The 21,864-nt window shown below is 40.3% G+C and overlaps 1 protein-coding gene across 1 annotated transcript in view; it reads left to right on the top strand.

Annotated features, from left to right (window-relative positions):
- The first annotated feature begins 1,025 nt into the window (after positions 1–1,025).
- LOC110534593 (receptor-type tyrosine-protein phosphatase H) overlaps positions 1,026–21,864 on the top strand; it is a 32,022-nt gene continuing 11,183 nt past the window's right edge. The window contains exons 1-7 of the mRNA XM_090188000.1: positions 1,026–1,293; positions 6,227–6,269; positions 6,457–6,723; positions 7,655–7,921; positions 14,286–14,555; positions 20,159–20,419; positions 20,915–21,184. Coding sequence (XP_090044126.1) covers positions 1,291–1,293; positions 6,227–6,269; positions 6,457–6,723; positions 7,655–7,921; positions 14,286–14,555; positions 20,159–20,419; positions 20,915–21,184 — 1,381 coding nt within the window. The 5' untranslated portion in view covers positions 1,026–1,290. The remainder of the gene's footprint in view (positions 1,294–6,226; positions 6,270–6,456; positions 6,724–7,654; positions 7,922–14,285; positions 14,556–20,158; positions 20,420–20,914; positions 21,185–21,864) is intronic.

The following is a 21,864-nucleotide window of genomic DNA, read 5'->3' as shown; positions in this document are numbered from 1 at the left end:
GGAGAAAGGTGTTGAAAGAGAGGTGTAGAGAGAGGTGTAGAAAGAGAGGTGTAGAAAGAGAGAGGGAGAAAGGTGTTGAAAGAGAGGTGTAGAGAGAGAGGTGTAGAGAGAGAGGTGTAGAGAGAGAGAGGGAGAAAGGTGTTGAAAGAGAGGTGTAGAGAGAGAGGTGTAGAGAGAGAGGTGTAGAAAGAGAGAGGGAGAAAGGTGTTGAAAGAGAGGTGTAGAGAGAGAGGTGTAGAGAGAGAGGTGTAGAGAGAGAGGTGTAGAAAGAGAGAGGGAGAAAGGTATAGAAAGAGAGGTGTAGAGAGAGAGATGAAAGAGAGAGGGAGAAAGGTGTAGAAAGAGAGATGAAAGAGAGAGGGAGAAAGGTATAGAAAGAGAGGTGTAGAGAGAGAGATGAAAGAGAGAGGGAGAAAGGTGTAGAAAGAGAGATGAAAGAGAGAGGGAGAAAGGTGTAGAAACAGAGATGAAAGAGAGAGGGAGAGAAAGGTATAGAAAGAGAGGTGTAGAGAGAGAGATGAAAGAGAGAGGGAGAAAGGTGTAGAAAGAGAGATGAAAGAGAGAGGGAGAAAGGTGTAGAAAGAGAGATGAAAGAGAGAGGGAGAAAGGTATAGAAAGAGAGGTGTAGAGAGAGAGATGAAAGAGAGAGGGAGAAAGGTGTAGAAAGAGAGATGAAAGAGAGAGGGAGAAAGGTGTAGAAAGAGAGATGAAAGAGAGAGGGAGAAAGGTATAGAAAGAGAGGTGTAGAGAGAGAGATGAAAGAGAGAGGGAGAAAGGTGTAGAAAGAGAGATGAAAGAGAGAGGGAGAAAGGTGTTGAAAGAGCAGGTTGAGAGAAAATAAGTTCTGTCACTTAATCTCTGTGACCACACTCTTTATTTCATAAAAGCATTGAATATAATGAATATTTTATTGGGTCTCCGTACCGCATTGAAATCATCCCTGAGCTTCACTCTTATCATGTCTGCTTTCTGACAACGTTTTAGGACCATCAGCTCCACAAAGACCTCTGCTTCCACCTGGAGGAACAAAGGAGTGATTACAACTGTCACAGGAATGACAAAAAAACAAGGAAGAATACTGTATGTTTTCTGGTCTGTTTGTTTGTTTGTATGTTAACAGCATTTAACCAAGAGCTGAAGACATTTCAACTTGATCAAATGTTTTCATGTATAATAAATATTTTAAATAGTGTTTAACTGAAATAGTAAGTGAAAGTAGTAGTGAAACTGAAAGTAAATTCGACAACTATTTTATGTAGCTTCACACGAGACAGCTCAACAGCAGGAGAAATGGTAGGTTAATATTTGTATCATATAAGTCAGGTGTCAGATCTTTTGGCGTCACTTCTTATTTATCCAAAAGAAACGTGAAGATAATACGGCCGATGTTCAACGTCTTGCTAATAAATGGCAGGTCAAAATATAGAATACCAAACTCTAGGCCCAGTATGGCGAGGGGCGCACAAAGAAGTCTACGAAACGTGTTCTCTTTTACACAGCGATCGAGTGTATTCAGTGTATTTCTTCCACACTTTGAAAGGAGGTCATGTCATTGATTGCGCTATAAGCAAAATTGAGTTTCGTTACATTTGTTCGGTGTATACCCATACTTGCTTTTAATTAGTAGGCATTTTAGGATGGGCGAAAATAGGGACTTTTATATTATGTGAAATTTGGAAAATAATGTACAATTTCAAAAAGTGAGTACTTTAAATGCCAGGATATTAAACTAATTTCTGCCGTGGTAGATTTCGACCAAGAGAATCTTCTTTACACACTCAGGTATTTACTTACTGCATTCATTTTTACTAAACAGTACGTTCTATATAGTATGTAGATTTCAGACATGGCCTATGACTTCCGGTAGCAGCTGCTCCCAGTCGACCCATACAAAACGGATGCGTAAAAACGGTAAAAATGCAGACAATTTTGGGGTTGAAGGTGGGACCATGGAGATAGATAGATGACTCAACTTTGTATCTATGCCATTTAACATCTGAAATCATGGGCAGCGCCATGAGTGTATCTCCATTTTAAAGTAGTACATTTTCTTCTTCAGCCAGTGAAGTTGGAAATCCCACCCAGTTGACTACATTAATACGATGAAATCCCTCAATGGCGCTGCTCATTTATAAAATAGTTCTTTGGCCACTAGAGGCCTCTATTATTCTCTATGGTTGGGGCAGGTTGGAACATTTGGGCTAGTAAGGTACAACTTTGACGTCAATTATACATAAACTGTATCCCATCTAGCCATGACCAGGTTCGGGCGGATAGGTGTCCAGCCTAGGCCTGGGTCATTTCTACAACGCAGTGCGTTTTCTGTCTCCAGGAAATATCACTTTTTATTTAGTTTCAAATGTGGATTCCAAAATTCTTTAAATATAAGGTCCTTAAAAACTAAAATATTCATCCTGAAAGGATGTATTTTGAACACTATTCTTCAGTGGATGAAAGTGTTTTTGCCATGTCCCTGGGTGTTATTTGTTTGAATGTTAATGACGAGACAGAGGCATTGATGCGAGTAACCAGTCTTGTTCAGAACATCACAACACATCCGGGTATCTCAAGCACCCCGGTAAAACACAAGAGTTGCAGTAATGAACATTTACCAACAGATGGCATCACTGTGCCATTTTACACCCATAACATTATTCATCAACTTCCGCAGGAAACATAAGCAATACATTATTGTATCTTTCTTCATTATTTTATAGTTCCTAGTTAAATTCTCTCATCAATAATGTTTTTTAAATTATTTGTATTATTGCATTATTATTATTGTGTTTAAGATGTTCTGTGTGTCCCTGATATCACTTTCCACCCTGCTAGTGTGTTGTAAATCTCCATTTAAGAAAACAACCATTTCCTAAAATGACACCACATTCAGGAAGTGTCATAATTTCTTTGGTGGGAAAACGATGGTTTTAAGCTACATAAATATAAACACTCAGTTGTATCTATTTTTCATGTTTCATGATGTTAGTCTGTACACTATGTCCCACTGTATGTCCCACTGTATGTCCCACTGTATGTCCCACTGTATGTCCCACTGTACGTCCCACTGTACGTCCCACTGTATGTCCCACTCATATCTGTATGTCCCACTGTATGTCCCACTGTATGTCCCACTGTATGTCCCACTGTACGTCCCACTGTATGTCCCACTGTATGTCCCACTCATATCTGTATGTCCCACTGTATGTACCACTCATATCTGTATGTCCCACTCATATCTGTATGTCCCACTGTATGTCCCACTCATATCTGTATGTCCCACTGTATGTCCCACTCATATCTGTATGTCCCACTGTATGTCCCACTGTATGTCCCACTGTATGTCCCACTGTATGTCCCACTCATATCTGTATGTCCCACTGTATGTCCCACTCATATCTGTATGTCCCACTGTACGTCCCACTCATATCTGTATGTCCCACTGTATGTCCCACTGTATGTCCCACTGTATGTCCCACTGTATGTCCCACTCATATCTGTATGTCCCACTGTATGTCCCACTCATATCTGTATGTCCCACTGTACGTCCCACTCATATCTGTATGTCCCACTGTATGTCCCACTGTATGTCCCACTGTATGTCCCACTGTATGTCCCACTCATATCTGTATGTCCCACTGTATGTCCCACTCATATCTGTATGTCCCACTGTACGTCCCACTCATATCTGTATGTCCCACTGTATGTCCCACTCATATCTGTATGTCCCACTCATATCTGTATGTCCCACTGTATGTCCCACTCATATCTGTATGTCCCACTGTACGTCCCACTCATATCTGTATGTCCCACTGTATGTCCCACTCATATCTGTATGTCCCACTGTATGTCCCACTGTATGTCCCACTGTACGTCCCACTCATATCTGTATGTCCCACTGTATGTCCCACTCATATCTGTATGTTCCACTGTACGTCCCACTCATATCTGTATGTCCCACTGTACGTCCCACTCATATCTGTATGTCCCACTGTACGTCCCACTCATATCTGTATGTCCCACTGTACGTCCCACTCATATCTGTATGTCCCATTGTACGTCCCACTCATATCTGTATGTCCCACTCATATCTGTATGTCCCACTGTATGTCCCACTCATATCTGTATGTCCCACTCATATCTGTATATCCCACTGTACGTCTCACTCATATCTGTATGTCCCACTGTATGTCCCACTCATATCTGTATGTCCCACTGTATGTCCCACTCATATCTGTATGTCCCACTGTATGTCCCACTCATATCTGTATATCCCACTGTACGTCCCACTCATATCTGTATGTCCCACTCATATCTGTATGCCCCACTGTATGTCCCACTCATATCTGTATGTCCCACTGTATGTCCCACTCATATCTGTATGTCCCACTCATATCTGTATGTCCCACTGTATGTCCCACTCATATCTGTATGTCCCACTCACATCTGTATGTACCACTGTATGTCCCACTCATATCTGTATGTCCCACTGTATGTCCCACTCATATCTGTATATCCCACTCATATCTGTATGTCCCACTGTATGTCCCACTCATATCTGTATGTCCCACTGTATGTCCCACTCATATCTGTATATCCCACTGTACGTCCCACTCATATCTGTATGTCCCACTCATATCTGTATGTCCCACTCATATCTGTATGTCCCACTGTATGTCCCACTCATATCTGTATGTCCCAATGTATGTCCCACTCATATCTGTATATCCCACTGTACGTCCCACTCATATCTGTATGTCCCACTCATATCTGTATGTCCCACTGTATGTCCCACTCATATCTGTATGTCCCACTGTATGTCCCACTCATATCTGTATGTCCCACTGTATGTACCACTCATATCTGTATGTCCCACTCATATCTGTATGTCCCACTGTATGTCCCACTCATATCTGTATGTCCCACTCATATCTGTATGTCCCACTCATATCTGTATGTCCCACTGTATGTCCCACTCATATCTGTATGTCCCACTGTATGTCCCACTCATATCTGTATGTCCCACTCATATCTGTATGTCCCACTCATATCTGTATGTCCCACTGTATGTCCCACTCATATCTGTATGTCTCACTCATACATGTCTACCCTGTTAGGTTAAATAGAGAAAAATCACAACATTTCTAAATGTTAAAAAATGTTTGATAGAGAAGTTCAAATCCTGTTCAAGTGTCCACCATTGTACTAGCTCAAACTAGCTCAGTCATACATGTCCTTTTTCTGATAGAATACTACAACATTTCCTAAAAGATGACGACATGAAAAAGACAACGAAATAACCTAATTACATAACGACTATAATTGATTTATATAATCTTTGGCTACCATTACAAGATAGCCTAGGTTACCATTACAAGACAGGTAGCTACTGTTTTATCTTGTTTCATTACTCAGGGTTGTACAGTACAGTTCTGAGGTGCTGAAAAGTTAGGTCAGGTACCGTATCAACAGAACTATTGTTGCAATGTGTGACCACACCGTCAGTGTTTTATCCTAACATTATGTTTTTTAGAATACAATGAAACCTGCAATTGTGCTTGTTTCCTGGCACACTCTCCTTCACCGTTGCAAAACATTCATGAGAACTTCAGTGCCCGTATAAGTGGGAATGCTGTGAAATAATATACAGGTATCTAACCAAATAAAGTATCTTAACAGGGAGCCACCATGAGCCAGAACAGCTTCAATACACCTTGTAATACATTCTACAAGTGTCTGGAACTCTATTGGAGGGATGCAACACTTTTCTTCCAAGAGAAATTCCATCATTTGGTGTTTTGTTGATTGTGGTGTAAAACGCTGCCTCAGGCTCGGCTCCAGAGTCTCCTATAAGTGTTTCATTGGTTTGAGATCTGGAGACAGACACACCCTTTAAAGCCCTTACGCTCCTTTTGAGAGCCCTCTTTCAGAGTCACTGAGATCTCTTCTAGCCCTGTTAGCCAAAATAATGGGCAACTGGAAGTAGTTATACATGACCCAATGCATGATGGGATGATTTAATGGCTTAATTAACTCAGGAACCAAACCTGTGTGTATATACTTTGTATCCCTCATTTACTCCAGTGTTTCCATTGTTTTGTAGGTTACCAGTAGGTCAAAAGCAGTTGATGTATCTTGACTTTAAAATATCTGTTGTACATTTAGCAAAATAACTATTTCTATGTTGTTATAGAAATGACTCATTCTTATTTTGTTCTCATATTTTAAGAGTTGTTACGGCGACCAGCACACAATGCAGTCCTCAGATGATGGTAGGTATGGAAACACAGAATAAACTGACTCAAACTATATTATTTAATTTAAATCTACATTTAAGAGGATACATTTACTAAGATATCAATTGTTGTCCCTTTACTGCTGGGATGAATAATACACATTTGGTTTAGTAATTTTATTTTCAATAAAGTCTGTTTATCTCTCTCATTATTCCTTCACCAGTGCTGCCCCCTCCTGGTGACATCCAGGTCCTGTTGCTGACATTAGATTCTGTGTCTCTGAGCTGGAGTTCTCCTCAAGGGCTGACAGGACCACAGACATTCAGAGTGACCTGGGGGTGTGACGGTGAAACAAGCTCAACAAGAGTGAAAGATGTGCATCATCTTGAAATAAGCAGTCTCAAACCTGGTGAAAAGTACCAGTTCAACATGGCTACAGAGGGAGAAGATGGAAGACAAAGCAGATGGGTGTCAGCATCCCTATCCACAGGTACAGTAGGCCTCAGCATCCCTATCAACAGGTACAGTAGGTCTCAGCATCCCTATCTACAGGTACAGTAGGCCTCAGCATCCCTATCTACAGGTACAGTAGGTCTCAGCATCCCTATCCACAGGTACAGTAGGTCTCAGCATCCCTATCTACAGGTACAGTAGGTCTCAGCATCCCTATCTACAGATACAGTAGGTCTCAGCATCCCTATCCACAGGTACAGTAGGTCTCAGCATCCCTATCCACAGGTACAGTAGGTCTCAGCATCCCTATCAACAGGTACAGTAGGCCTCAGCATCCCTATCTACAGGTACAGTAGGCCTCAGCATCCCTATCTACAGGTACAGTAGGCCTCAGCATCCCTATCTACAGGTACAGTAGGTCTCAGCATCCCTATCTACAGATACAGTAGGTCTCAGCATCCCTATCTACAAGTACAGTAGGTCTCAGCATCCCTATCCACAGGTACAGTAGGTCTCAGCATCCCTATCCACAGGTACAGTAGGTCTCAGCATCCCTATCCACAGGTACAGTAGGTCTCAGCATCCCTATCCACAGGTACAGTAGATCTCAGCATCCCTATCCACAGGTACAGTAGGTCTCAACATCCCTATCCACAGGTACAGTAGGTCTCAGCATCCCTATTCACAGGTACAGTAGGTCTCAGCATCCCTATCCGCAGGTACAGTAGATCTCAGCATCCCTATCCACAGGTACAGTAGGTCTCAGCATCCCTATCCACAGGTACAGTAGGTCTCAGCATCCCTATCCACAGGTACAGTAGGTCTCAGCATCCCTATCAACAGGTACAGTAGGCTAACTTGTGTTTTTATCCAGACTACATCAGTCATTCATTACTAGAGACATTTTTGGACTCTCTGTCAAAAACAGCACATCCTCTATTCTAAACTAATCTTGGTTTTTGTTCCAGTGGTCACACCCAGAGATTTAAAGGTAGACCATTTGGAAGAGACCTCCTTCACTCTCCACTGGTCCAAGGCTGAAGGGATGGAGAAAGTCCCACAGTGCTTCTTCATATCCAACTGCATCCCAGGAACAGACCCTCTAGCAGCCGTTACTGACGACTGCCACAAAACCTTCTCAAACCTGCAGCCTGGCACCGAGTACACTGTTAGTGTTGCAACTGTGCTGAGCAATGGGGAACAAAGTGAACCTGTCTCTACAACAGTCTGCACTAGTAAGAGATCTTCCCCTAATTACAGCTCATTGTCTCTTTACCAGTAACTATAGAGATATATATTTACCAGTAACTAGAGAGGTATCTCTTTACCAGTAACTAGAGAGATATCTCTTTACCAGTAACTATAGAGATATCTCTTTACCAGTAACTAGAGAGGTATCTCTTTACCAGTAACTACAGAGATATCTCTTTACCAGTAACTAGAGAGGTATCTCTTTACCAGTAACTATAGAGATATCTCTTTACCAGTAACTATAGAGATATATCTTTACCAGTAACTATAGTGATATCTCTTTACCAGTAACTATAGAGATATCTCTTTACCAGTAACTATAGAGATATATCTTTACCAGTAACTATAGAGATATCTCTTTACCAGTAACTAGAGAGGTATCTCTTTACCAGTAACTAGAGAGGTATCTCTTTACCAGTAACTATAGAGATATCTCTTTACCAGTAACTAGAGAGATATATCTTTACCAGTAACTAGAGAGGTATCTCTTTACCAGTAACTATAGAGATATATCTTTACCAGTAACTATAGAGATATCTCTTTACCAGTAACTAGAGAGATATATCTTTACCAGTAACTAGAGAGATATCTCTTTACCAGTAACTAGAGAGGTATATCTTTACCAGTAACTATAGAGATATATCTTTACCAGTAACTATAGAGATATATCTTTACCAGTAACTATAGAGATATATCTTTACCAGTAACTATAGAGATATATCTTTACCAGTAACTATAGAAATATATCTTTACCAGTAACTATAGAGATATATCTTTACCAGTAACTATAGAGATATATATTTACCAGTAACTATAGAGATATATCTTTACCAGTAACTATAGAGATATCTCTTTACCAGTAACTATAGTGATATCTCTTTACCAGTAACTATAGTGATATATCTTTACCAGTAACTAGAGAGATATCTCTTTACCAGTAACTAGAGAGATATCTCTTTACCAGTAACTAGAGAGATATCTCTTTACCAGTAACTATAGAGATATATATTTACCAGTAACTAGAGAGATATCTCTTTACCAGTAACTAGAGAGATATATCTTTACCAGTAACTAGAGAGATATATCTTTACCAGTAACTATAGAGATATATATTTACCAGTAACTAGTGATATATCTTTACCAGTAACTAGAGAGGTATCTCTTTACCAGTAACTAGAGAGGTATATCTTTACCAGTAACTAGAGAGATATCTCTTTACCAGTAACTATAGAGATATATCTTTACCAGTAACTAGAGAGATATATCTTTACCAGTAACTAGAGAGGTATCTCTTTACCAGTAACTAGAGAGATATATATTTACCAGTAACTATAGAGATATATCTTTACCAGTAACTAGAGAGGTATCTCTTTACCAGTAACTAGAGAGATATATCTTTACCAGTAACTAGTGATATATCTTTACCAGTAACTATAGTGATATATCTTTACCAGTAACTATAGTGATATATCTTTACCAGTAACTAGAGAGATATCTCTTTACCAGTAACTAGAGAGGTATATCTTTACCAGTAACTATAGTGATATATCTTTACCAGTAACTAGAGAGATATCTCTTTACCAGTAACTAGAGAGATATATATTTACCAGTAACTATAGAGATATATATTTACCAGTAACTAGTGATATATCTTTACCAGTAACTAGAGAGGTATCTCTTTACCAGTAACTAGAGAGGTATATCTTTACCAGTAACTAGAGAGATATCTCTTTACCAGTAACTAGAGAGATATATATTTACCAGTAACTATAGTGATATATCTTTACCAGTAACTAGAGAGGTATCTCTTTACCAGTAACTAGAGAGATATCTCTTTACCAGTAACTATAGTGATATATCTTTACCAGTAACTATAGTGATATATCTTTACCAGTAACTAGAGAGATATATCTTTACCAGTAACTATAGTGATATATCTTTACCAGTAACTATAGTGATATATCTTTACCAGTAACTATAGAGATATATCTTTACCAGTAACTAGAGAGATATATCTTTACCAGTAACTAGAGAGGTATCTCTTTACCAGTAACTAGAGAGATATATATTTACCAGTAACTATAGAGATATATCTTTACCAGTAACTAGAGAGGTATCTCTTTACCAGTAACTAGAGAGATATATCTTTACCAGTAACTAGTGATATATCTTTACCAGTAACTAGAGAGATATCTCTTTACCAGTAACTATAGAGATATATATTTACCAGTAACTAGAGAGATATATCTTTACCAGTAACTATAGTGATATATCTTTACCAGTAACTAGAGAGATATCTCTTTACCAGTAACTATAGTGATATATCTTTACCAGTAACTATAGAGATATATCTTTACCAGTAACTATAGTGATATATCTTTACCAGTAACTAGAGAGATATATCTTTACCAGTAACTAGAGAGATATATCTTTACCAGTAACTATAGTGATATATCTTTACCAGTAACTAGAGAGATATATCTTTACCAGTAACTATAGTGATATATCTTTACCAGTAACTATAGTGATATATCTTTACCAGTAACTATAGTGATATATCTTTACCAGTAACTAGAGAGACATATCTTTACCAGTAACTAGAGAGATATATCTTTACCAGTAACTATAGTGATATATCTTTACCAGTAACTATAGAGGTATCTCTTTACCAGTAACTATAGTGATATATCTTTACCAGTAACTAGAGAGGTATCTCTTTACCAGTAACTAGAGAGATATATCTTTACCAGTAACTATAGTGATATATCTTTACCAGTAACTATAGTGATATATCTTTACCAGTAACTAGAGAGATATATATTTACCAGTAACTATAGTGATATATCTTTACCAGTAACTAGAGAGGTATCTCTTTACCAGTAACTAGAGAGGTATCTCTTTACCAGTAACTACAGAGATTTTGTTACTTTACAAATAACATTTTTGTTTTGTTGTTAGTGATCTGTTTTTTGTGTGTGTGTGTGTTTTTTCTCCCATATCTAAAGCCCTGGCTTTATTCTACTGTTCCACCCTTAAGGCTATAAACATTTGATTAAATGTTTAAGTGATAAATATTTTTGAAAATGAGGTGAACTAAAATGTTAAGGTAGAAATAGGGCTGTTGCGGCATATTGCATGTAACAGTAACAGACAGTTACATGACCTTTCAACATCATCAAATCAGAACCATGGACAGTGTAGTGACTTTAAATCCTCAGATTAATGTTAAACTAATCAATGAACTATGTACTAAAATGAATCATGTAACACTTAACTTTATTTGGATTTGGGGCACCACGAGAGCGTTTGTTTAAAGAGTTACCATCTCCCGAATTAAACTCTTCAAGGTCTTTACCTATCACATCTATAAACAGTCAACTTATGAACCATGACCTCGTATCATATCACCATTCGTAAACTCGTTGCATCTGCAAAAACCTGAGCCTTACTTATGTTTCAGAACTACGGAAATTGGTTTAATTATTTATTTAGATGCTAATTAAATGGGAACACAGGTGAAAATACAACCACTGTACAGGTTATTGACTGGAGACATAATGCGATGAAAACAGGTCCCTAGCAGAATTACAACTTTGATCAATAGTTGTTTAGTGGGGGGGGGGGGGGGCTTCCCCTGTGATTTTACCCACACACAGCTACTGAAATTGAAAACAGATTTGACGTATTATACTGAACAAAATATAAACGCAACATTTTATATAATTTTACTGAGTTAAAGTTCATATAAGGAAATCTGTCAATTGAAATAAATTAATTAGGCCCTCATCTATGCATTTCACAATGGGAGCCAGGCCCAGCCAATCAGAATGAGTTTTCTCCCACAAAAGGGCTTTATTACAGACAGAAATACTCCTCAGTTTCATCAGCTCTCCTGGTGGCTGGTCTCAAACAATCCCGCAGAAATATGAAATATGAACATTCAATTATTTGTCAACATCTCTGGTAGACATTCCTGCAGTCAGTATGCTAATTGCACAATCCCTCAAAAGTCATCTGTGGCATTGTGTTGTGACAAAACTGCACATTTTATAGTGGCCCAATATTTCCCCCAGCACCTGTGTAATGATCATGCTGTTTAATGCCATGCCTGTCAGGTGGAGGGATTATCTTGGCAAAGGAGAAACACTCACTGACAGGGATGTAAACAAATTTGAGAGAAATTAGCTTTTTGTGCAAATGGAACATTTCTAGGATATTTTATTCCAACGAATGAAACATGGGACCAACCCTTTACATGTTGCTTTTATAATTTTGTTCAGTAGTGTAAAGGCAAGATTAAATTGAGAATAGTCTGATGGGTGAAAATATGATCACTTGATGAGAGAACAGTGTGTGCAGCCTGAAGCTTTTTTGCTTGCACTCGGTCCCTATAGTCCTATAATGCAGCCCATATATGTTTTGATTTCTAAGACATTATAAGGGTTTCTATAATTCAAAACTAAAGTTACCAAATAACTTTGAATCTTGCATATAGGACCTGTTTCAAATGATCACTTTTACACTCAACATAGACACTTCGTATGCGCACCAGCTCAGACACTTCGTATGCGCACCAGCTCTGGATTGGGAAAAATATCCTCTCTATTTTAATCAGCTAAGTTCAATTATATTCTTCTTACTATAAATGTATATAATATAAAATAATCGCACAGGACTTAAGCATATCTTGTCTGCTAAATGAGTAAGCCTACAGTCTATGGCATGGCACATTGCCAGATAATATACAGTAGAACTCTTCATATATTGTCTGCTAAATGAGCAAGCCTACAGTCTATGGCATGGCACATAGCCAGATAACATACAGTAGAACTCTTCATATATTGTCTGCTAAATGAGCAAGCCTACAGTCTATGGCATGGCACATAGCCAGATAACATACAGTAGAACTCTTCATATATTGTCTGCTAAATGAGCAAGCCTACAGTCTATGGCATGGCACATAGCCAGATAACATACAGTAGGTCAAATCTTCTGTTCTTCTGAAATACATTGTCTTCATATCATAATGTTTCTTTAGTCCTGCCTAACATAAATCATTGATTATTGTGATGGTGTATATTCAATTGACTTTAAACAAATATATAGATATTGCAAAGCTATGCATCATATCCCAGGCGTTTATTCGCATAAATCACTGGACACAACAGGCAAATATCAGAGCCAGGCTTCTATTTGAGCCAGGTGTCTATTTCCTTTATGTACACAGCTTTTGCTCATTTGCATAGTTAATTGTTTAATTCCAGCCTTCACTTCCAGCATTGTAATACATGTATTCATTTCCTAAATGAGTTATCATTTACCCGTCACATTTATTTGGTCTTAGTATTCCTCTATTTCGATTCTAAAAAAATACTTCTTTTGACAGAATAATCTTGACAGAATAATTGTCTTTGACTGCATTTTCAGCAGTTCTTACTTGCACCACTAGAGGGCGATCAGCCGATTTCTTGGAGTCTGTACTCCCGAAGCGCTTCACTTTTTGTGCTTGCCAGTTAGCAGTTGTCAGCTGTTAGCAGCCAATGGCTAGCAGTTTCTTACTGGCTATAAACATGGATGATTGCCATAATGATTGCATGACAATAACCAGCTGACAAAATGTCGTGACCTCCACATCCCTAGCGAGAACATCTTAAAATACTACAGCAATCTTAGCGAAACACCTAGCAGCCTAATCAAGAGATGTTGTACTGCTGGGGAGGCTGAAAGAGGCCTGGTTCAGACATTATCTGAGAGGAAGGTATGTACTTCATCAAAAGCTTGAGGACTTTCTTTTTTTTTTTACAAGTTTTAAATTTTTCTGATTATACAATTTTTGAGAAATGTTAAGTGGGACATCTATTAAACATTGAATTACATTTGAGTGTACAAACATTTTGCCCTCAGAACAGCCTCAATCTGTTGGATCATAGACTCCACAAGGTGTCGAAAGCGTTCCACAGGGATGCTGGCCCATGTTGACTCCAATGTTTCCTACAGTTGTGTCAAGTTGGCTGGATGTCCTTTGGGTGGTGGAACATTCTTGATACACACTTGAAACTGTGTAGTGTGAAAAACTTAGCAGCGTTGCAGTTCTTGACCAAAACTTATGCTCCTGGCACCTACCATACCCTGTTTAAAGGCACTTAAATATTTCTGTCTTGCTCATTCAAGACAGAAAGTATATTTAACGAGTGACATCAAAAAGGATCATAGCTTTCACCTGGATTCACCTGGTCTGTCATAGAAAGTCTGTCATGAAAAGAGCAGGTATCCTTAATGTTTTGTACACTCAGTGTATATCTGGAGTTAAACTGTAACCCTGACAATAATGTGTTTATTTTCCCTTAGTACTTCCTGCTCCAGACCAGCTGACTGTTGACTCAGTGGACACCACATCAGCTGCTGTTAGCTGGAGCCAGCCACCAGGATTGGACCAAACCCAACATCATTACCAGATCTCCTACCGCTGTCCAGGGATAAAACCACACATCACTACCACATCTTCACCCAGCATCACTCTCTCTGACCTGAAACCTGCTACTGAGTACTCGGTCACTGTCTGCACTGTGCTGGAAAATGGAAAGCAAAGTCAACTCGTGTTAACAACCTTCACCACAGGTAACTACCCTACTTAAGTATTAGGTCTGGTTATCAAAATGACTATATGTGAATTCCCCAGAACTCAAAATGCAGTTTGGTAGTGAAATCAATAAAAGTTGTGCATCCTATTTCCATTGGTCCTCCTTGATATGTTTCTACAACTTGATTGTAGTGCACCTGTGGTAAATTCAATTGATTGGACATGATTTGGAAAGGCACACACCTGTCTATATAAGGTCCCACAGGTGACAGTGCATGTCAGAGCAAAGCCACCAAGCCATTTGGTGGACGGAAGGTTCCCAAGAACACAGTGGCTTCCATCATTCTTAAATGGAAGAAGTTTGTTACCACCAAAACTCTTCCTAGAGCTGGCCAAAACTGAGCAATCAGGGGAGAAGGGCCTTAGTCAGGTAAGTGACCGAGAAACCGATGGTCACTCTGACAGAGCTCCAGAGTTCCTCTGTGGAATGGAAGAACCTTCCAGAAGGACAACCAGCCCTGCATCACTCCACCAATCAGGCCTTTATGTTAGATTGTCCAGACGGAAACTGTTACTCAGTAAAAGGCTAATGAAAGCCCATTTGGAGTTTGCCAAGAGCCACCTAAAGGACTCTCAGACCATGAGAAACAAGATTATCTGGTCTGATGAAACCAAGATTGAACTCTTTGGCCTGAATGTGAATCGTCACGTATGTAGGAAACCTAGCACCATCCCTACGGTGAAGCATGTTGGTGGCAGCATCATGCTGTGGGGATATTTTTCAGCGGCAGGGACTGGGAGACTAGTCATGATCGAGGAAGAGATTAACGGAGCAAAGTACAGAAAGATCCTTGATGAAAACCTGCCCCAGAGCGCTCAGGACCTCAGACTGGGTGGAAGGTTCACCTTCCAACAGGACAATGACCCTAAGCACACAGACAAGACAATTCAGGATTGGCTTCGGGACAAGACTGTGAATGTCCTTGAGTGGCCCAGCCAGGGCCCGAACTTGAACCCGATCAAACATCTCTGGAAAGACCTGATAATATCTGTGCTTTGACGCCCCCATCCAACCTGACAGAGCTTGAGAAGATCGAAAAAGAATGGGATTAACTTCCCAAATACAGGTATGCCAAGCTTGTAGCGTCATACCCAAGAAGACTCACGGATGTAATCGCTTCCAAAGCTGCTTCAACAAAGTAATGAGTAAAGGGTCTGAGTATTAATGTAAATGTGATGTTTTAAATCAAATTTGCAATATAAAAAAAATACAAATGTTTTGTCACTATGGAGTATTGACATGGGGGGGGAAATTATTTAAAACATTTTAGAAAAAGGCTGTAACGTCACAGAGTGTGGAAAAGTTAAGGGGTCTTAATACTTTGCGAAAGCACTAATATCAGAGTTCACGCTTTCACACTTTCGAATAGCCCCCACGATATGCAACTTTTCAGGGAAGTTAGGGACCAATATACACAGGCAGCTAGGAAAGAAAAGGCTAGCTTTTTCAAACAGAAATGTGCATCTTGTAGCACAAACTCCAAAAAGTTCTGGGACAGTGTAAAGTCCATGGAGAATAAGAGCACCTCCTCCCAGCTGCCCACTGCTCTGAGGCTAGGAAACACTGTCACCACCGATATATCTGAGATGATTGAGAATTTCAATAAGCATTTTTCTACAGCTGGCCATGCTTTCCACCTGGCTACCCCTACCACGGTCAACAACTCCGCACCCCCCATAGCAATTGCCCAAGCCTCCCCAGCTTCTCCTTCACCTAAATCCAAATAGCTGATGTTCTGTAAGAGCTGCAATATCTGGACCCCTACAAATCAGCTGGGCTAGACAATCTGGACCCTCTCTTTCTAAAATTATCCACCGCAATTGTTGCAACCCCTTTTACTAGCCTGTTCAACTCTCTTTCATATCGTCTGATATCCCCAAAGATTGGAAAGTTGCCGCGACCATCCCCCTCTTCAAAAGGAGAGACACCCTAGACCCAAACTGTTACAGACCTATATCTATCCTACCCTGCCTCTCTAATGTCTTCGAAAGCCAAGTTAACAAAGCATTTCGGATCCCACCGTACCTTCTCTGCGATTACATTTTGGTTTCCGAGCTGGTCATGGGTGCACCTCAGCCACGCTCAAGGTCCTAAACGACATCATAACCGCCATCGATAAAAGACAATACTGTGCTACCGTATTCATCGATCTGGCCAAGGCTTTCGACTGTCAATCACCGCATTCTTATCGGCAGACTCAATAGCCTTGGCTTCTCAAATGACTGTCTCGCCTGGTTCACCAACTACTTCTCAGATAGAGTTCAGTGTGTCAAATCAGAAGGCCTGTTGTCTGGACCTCTGGCAGTCTCTATGGGAGTGCCACAGGGTTCAATTCTCGGGCCGACTATTTTCTCTGTATACATCAATGATGTCGCTCTTGCTGCTGGTGATTCTCTGATCCACCTCTACGCAGACAACACCATTCTGTATACTTCTGTCCCTTCTTTGGACACTGTGTTAACTAACCTCCAGATGAGCTTCAGTGCCATACAACACTCTTTCCGTGGCCTCCAACTGCTCTTAAATGCAAGTAAAACTAAATGCATGCTCTTCAACCGATCGCTGCCCGCACCTGCCGCCCGTCTAGCATCACCTGTCTGGACGGTTCTGACTTAGAATACGTGGATAACTACAAATACCTAAGTGTCTGGTTAGACTGTAAACTCTCCTTCCAGACGCATATTAAGCATCTTCAATCCAAAATTAAATCTAGAATCGGCCTCCTATTTCGCAAACAAAGCATCCTTCACTCATGCTGCCAAACATACCCTCGTAAAACTGACTATCCTACCGATCCTTGACTTCGGCAATGTCATTTACCAAATAGCCTCCAACACTCTACTCAGCAATTGGATGCAGTCTATCACAGTGCCATCCGTTTTATCACCAAAGCCCCATATAGATGACCTGGAGCCAGTGGGTTTCGCGACGAATATGAGGCGAGGGCCAGCCAATGAGAGCATACAGGTCGCAGTGGTGGGTAGTATAAGTATTTTCTAGGTAAAGCCCTGCCTTATCTCAGCTCACTGGTCACCATAGCAGCACCCACCCGTAGTACGTGTTCCAGCAGGTATATTTCACTGGTCACCCCCAAAGCCAATTCCTCCTTTGGCCACCTTTCCTTCCAGTTCTCTGCTGCCAATGACTGGAACGAACTGCAAAAGTCACTGAAGCTGGAGACTCATATCTCCCTCTCTAACTTTAAGCACCAGCTGTCAGAGCAGCTTACATATCATTGCACCTGTACATAGCCCATCTGTAAATAGCCCACCCAACTACCTCATCCCCATATTGTATTTTTTCCTCCTATGCACCCCAGTATCTCTACTTGCACCCCAGTATCTCTACTTGCACATCCATCTTTTGCACATCTATCACTCCAGTGTTTAATTGCTAAATTGTAATTATTTTGCCACTATGGCCTATTTATTGCCTTACCTCCCTAATCTTACCTCATTTGCACACACTGTATATACATTTGTCTATTGTGTAATTGACTGTATGTTTGTTTATTCCATGTGTAACGCTGTGCTGTGGTTTGTGTCGCACTGCTTTGCTTTATCTTGGCCAGGTCGCAGTTGTAAATGAGAACTTGTTCTCAACTGGCCTAGCTGGATAAATAAAGGTTAAATAAATAAAAATATACAGGGCCTTGCGAAAGTATTCGGCTCCCTTGAACTTTGCGACCTTTTGCCACAAACAAAGATATAAAACTGTATTTTTTTGTGAAGAATCAACAACAAGTGGGACACAATCATGAAGTGGAACGACATTTATTGGATATTTCAAACTTTTTTAACAAATCAAAAACTGAAAAATTGGGCGTGCAAAACTATTCAGCCCCCTTAAGTTAATACTTTGTAGCGCCACCTTTTGCTGCGATTACAGCTGTAAGTCGCTTGGGGTATGTCTCTATCAGTTTTGCACATCGAGAGACTGACATTTTTTCCCATTCCTCCTTGCAAAACAGCTTGAGCTCAGTGAGGTTGGATGGAGAGCATTTGTGAACAGCAGTTTTCAGTTCTTTCCACAGATTCTCGATTGGATTCAGGTCTGGACTTTGACTTGGCCATTCTAACACCTGGATATGTTTATTTTTTAACCATTCCATTGTAGATTTTGCTTTATGTTTTGGATCATTGTCTTGTTGGAAGATAAATCTCCGTCCCAGTCTCAGGTCTTTTGCAGACTCCATCAGGTTTTCTTCCAGAATGGTCCTGTATTTGGCTCCATCCATTTTCCCATCAATTTTAACCAACCCTGTCCCTGCTGAAGAAAAGCAGGCCCAAACCATGATGCTGCCACCACCATGTTTGACAGTGGGGATGGTGTGTTCAGCTGTGTTGCTTTTACGCCAAACATAACATTTTGCATTGTTGCCAAAAAGTTCAATTTTGGTTTCATCTGACCAGAGCACCTTCTTCCACATGTTTGGTGTGTCTCCCATGTGGCTTGTGGCAAACTTTAAACAACACTTTTTATGGATATCTTTAAGAAATGGCTTTCTTCTTGCCACTCTTCCATAAAGGCCAGATTTGTGCAATATACGACTGATTGTTGTCCTATGGACAGAGTCTCCCACCTCAGCTGTAGATCTCTGCAGTTCATCCAGAGTGATCATGGGCCTCTTGGCTGCATCTCTGATCAGTCTTCTCCTTGTATGAGCTGAAAGTTTAGAGGGACGGCCAGGTCTTGGTAGATTTGCAGTGGTCTGATACTCCTTCCATTTCAATATTATCGCTTGCTCAGTGCTCCTTGGGATGTTTAAAGCTTGGGAAATCTTTTTGTATCCAATTCCGGCTTTAAACTTCTTCACAACAGTATCTCGGACCTGCCTGGTGTGTTCCTTGTTCTTTATGATGCTCTCTGCTCTTTTAACGGACCTCTGAGACTATCACAGTGCAGGTGCATTTATACGGAGACGTGATTACACACAGGTGGATTGTATTTATCATCATTAGTCATTTTGGTCAACATTGGATCATTCAGAGATCCTCACTGAACTTCTGGAGAGAGTTTGCTGCACTGAAAGTAAAGGGGCTGAATAATTTTGCACGCCCAATTTTTCAGTTTTTGATTTGTTAAAAAAGTTTGAAATATCCAATAAATGTCGTTCCACTTCATGATTGTGTCCCACTTGTTGTTGATTCTTCACAAAAAAATACAGTTTTATATCTTTATGTTTGAAGCCTGAAATGTGGCAAAAGGTCGCAAAGTTCAAGGGGGCCGAATACTTTCTCAAGGCACTGTATATTATTCCATTCCTGTGAGTCATTATGTCAAGGAGTTGATCTGCTTCTGCTTGCTTTAACTTGATCAGTAGTACAGTATTAAACACTTGTTATTGTGGAGATATAATTACACCATTCTTTTCATTTATATGTATTAATGAATATAGCAGAAACTCTTCTTTTTTATTTACATTATCTAATATCTGACCTCTGTTCTGACTTCTGCTTTAGCTTATTTTTTCCCATATTAAAAGGAATTGCAAGCTTATTTTTCAAGTACTATTCTACTTTTCCTTCTGTAGTTTCTAGAGATAAACAATAGCCCTGACAAAAGTTTATTTCCCCTTAGTACCCACTGCTCCTGGCCAGCTGACTGTTGACACCACATCAGCTACTGTTAGCTGGAGCCAGCCACCAGGATTGGACCAAACCCAACATCATTACCAGATCTCCTACCACTGTCCAGGGACAGAACCACACTACACTACCACATCTTTACACAGCATCACTCTCTCTGACCTGCAAGGTGGTACTCAGTACTCTGTCACTGTCTGCACTGTGCTGGAAAATGGAAAGAAAAGTCGACTGGTGTCAACAACCCTCACCACAGGTAAGGAAGTACTCTGCTTAAGTATTCTGTTTAGTGTCAAAGCTGATTAAACTTGAACTAGTTATTGAAATAACTATGAACTAATGATAATGGATGTGTCAATATGGGATGTAAAGGTCCAGTATCTTCCCTGATGAGAAATATATGATGGTTAATTCCCCAGACCTCATCATGCAGTTTGGTGCTGAAATTAATAAAGGTTTTTATAGTGTGTGAATTCTTGCTTGCTTCCCATTAGTGTGAGTCATTATGTCAAGGAGTTGATCTGCCTCTGATTGCTTCAACTTTATCAGTAGTACAGTGTTAAACACTTGTTATTGTGGAGAGGATTTATAATGACACCATTATTTTATTTTATATTTAAAGAAATTGGAGTGGCGACAACAATGTAGCAGCAGCGGACCACCGTTGATAAATGGATACAGCAGAAACCCCTAAATCCAACTTCTGTTGTGACTTCTATTTTTTAGCTTCTTTCTTATTTATCTTTCTTAGTACTTCCTGCTCCAGACCAGCTGACCGTTGACTCAGTGGACACCACATCAGCTGCTGTTAGCTGGAACCAGCCACCAGGATTGAACCAAACCCAACATCATTACCAGATCTCCTACCGCTGTCCAGGGACAGAACCACACATCACTACCACATCTTCACACAGCATCACTCTCTCTGACCTGCAATGTGGTACTCAGTACTCTGTCACTGTCTGCACTGTGCTGGAAAATGGAAGGCAAAGTCGACTAGTGTCAACAACCCTCACCACAAGTAAGGAAGTACCCAACTAAAGTATTCTGTCTGGTGTCACATTTTGACTAGATATCAAAAAGACAAATGTAATTTAACAAATCATAATTATGTGTCTGTTTTATGTTCCCAAAAGACAAACAGTCGTCACTCCCAGAAAAGGGAACTAACAAAGATAATCACTTCAACAACCAAACACAGAAAGGGTTTCAAAAGGGCTTCTGATAGACACCATGGGGGTTCCCACTGAAAGATGGCAAAGCCACTAGTAACGGGTTCTAAAGACACCATGGGGGTTCCCACTGAAAGATGGCAAAGACACTAGTAACGGGTTCTAAAGACACCATGGGGGTTCCCACTGAAAGATGGCAAAGCCACTAGTAACGGGTTCTAAAGACACCATGGGGGTTCCCACTGAAAGATGGCAAAGACACTAGTAACGGGTTCTAAAGACACCATGGGGGTTCCCACTGAAAGATGGCAAAGCCACTAGTAACGGGTTCTAAAACACACCATGGGGGTTCCCACTGAAAGATGGCAAAGCCACTAGTAACGGGTTCTAAAGACACCATGGGGGTTCCCACTGAAAGATGGCAAAGCCACTAGTAACGGGTTCTAAAACACACCATGGGGGTTCCCACTGAAAGATGGCAAAGCCACTAGTAACGGGTTCTAAAAGACACCATGGGGGTTCCCACTGA

This window comes from Oncorhynchus mykiss, chromosome 10 (genome assembly GCF_057628025.1).
Source record: "Oncorhynchus mykiss isolate SJ-2025 chromosome 10, ASM5762802v1, whole genome shotgun sequence".
Lineage (NCBI taxonomy): Eukaryota > Metazoa > Chordata > Actinopteri > Salmoniformes > Salmonidae > Oncorhynchus > Oncorhynchus mykiss.
This window is presented reverse-complemented; position numbering and strand designations above follow the sequence as displayed.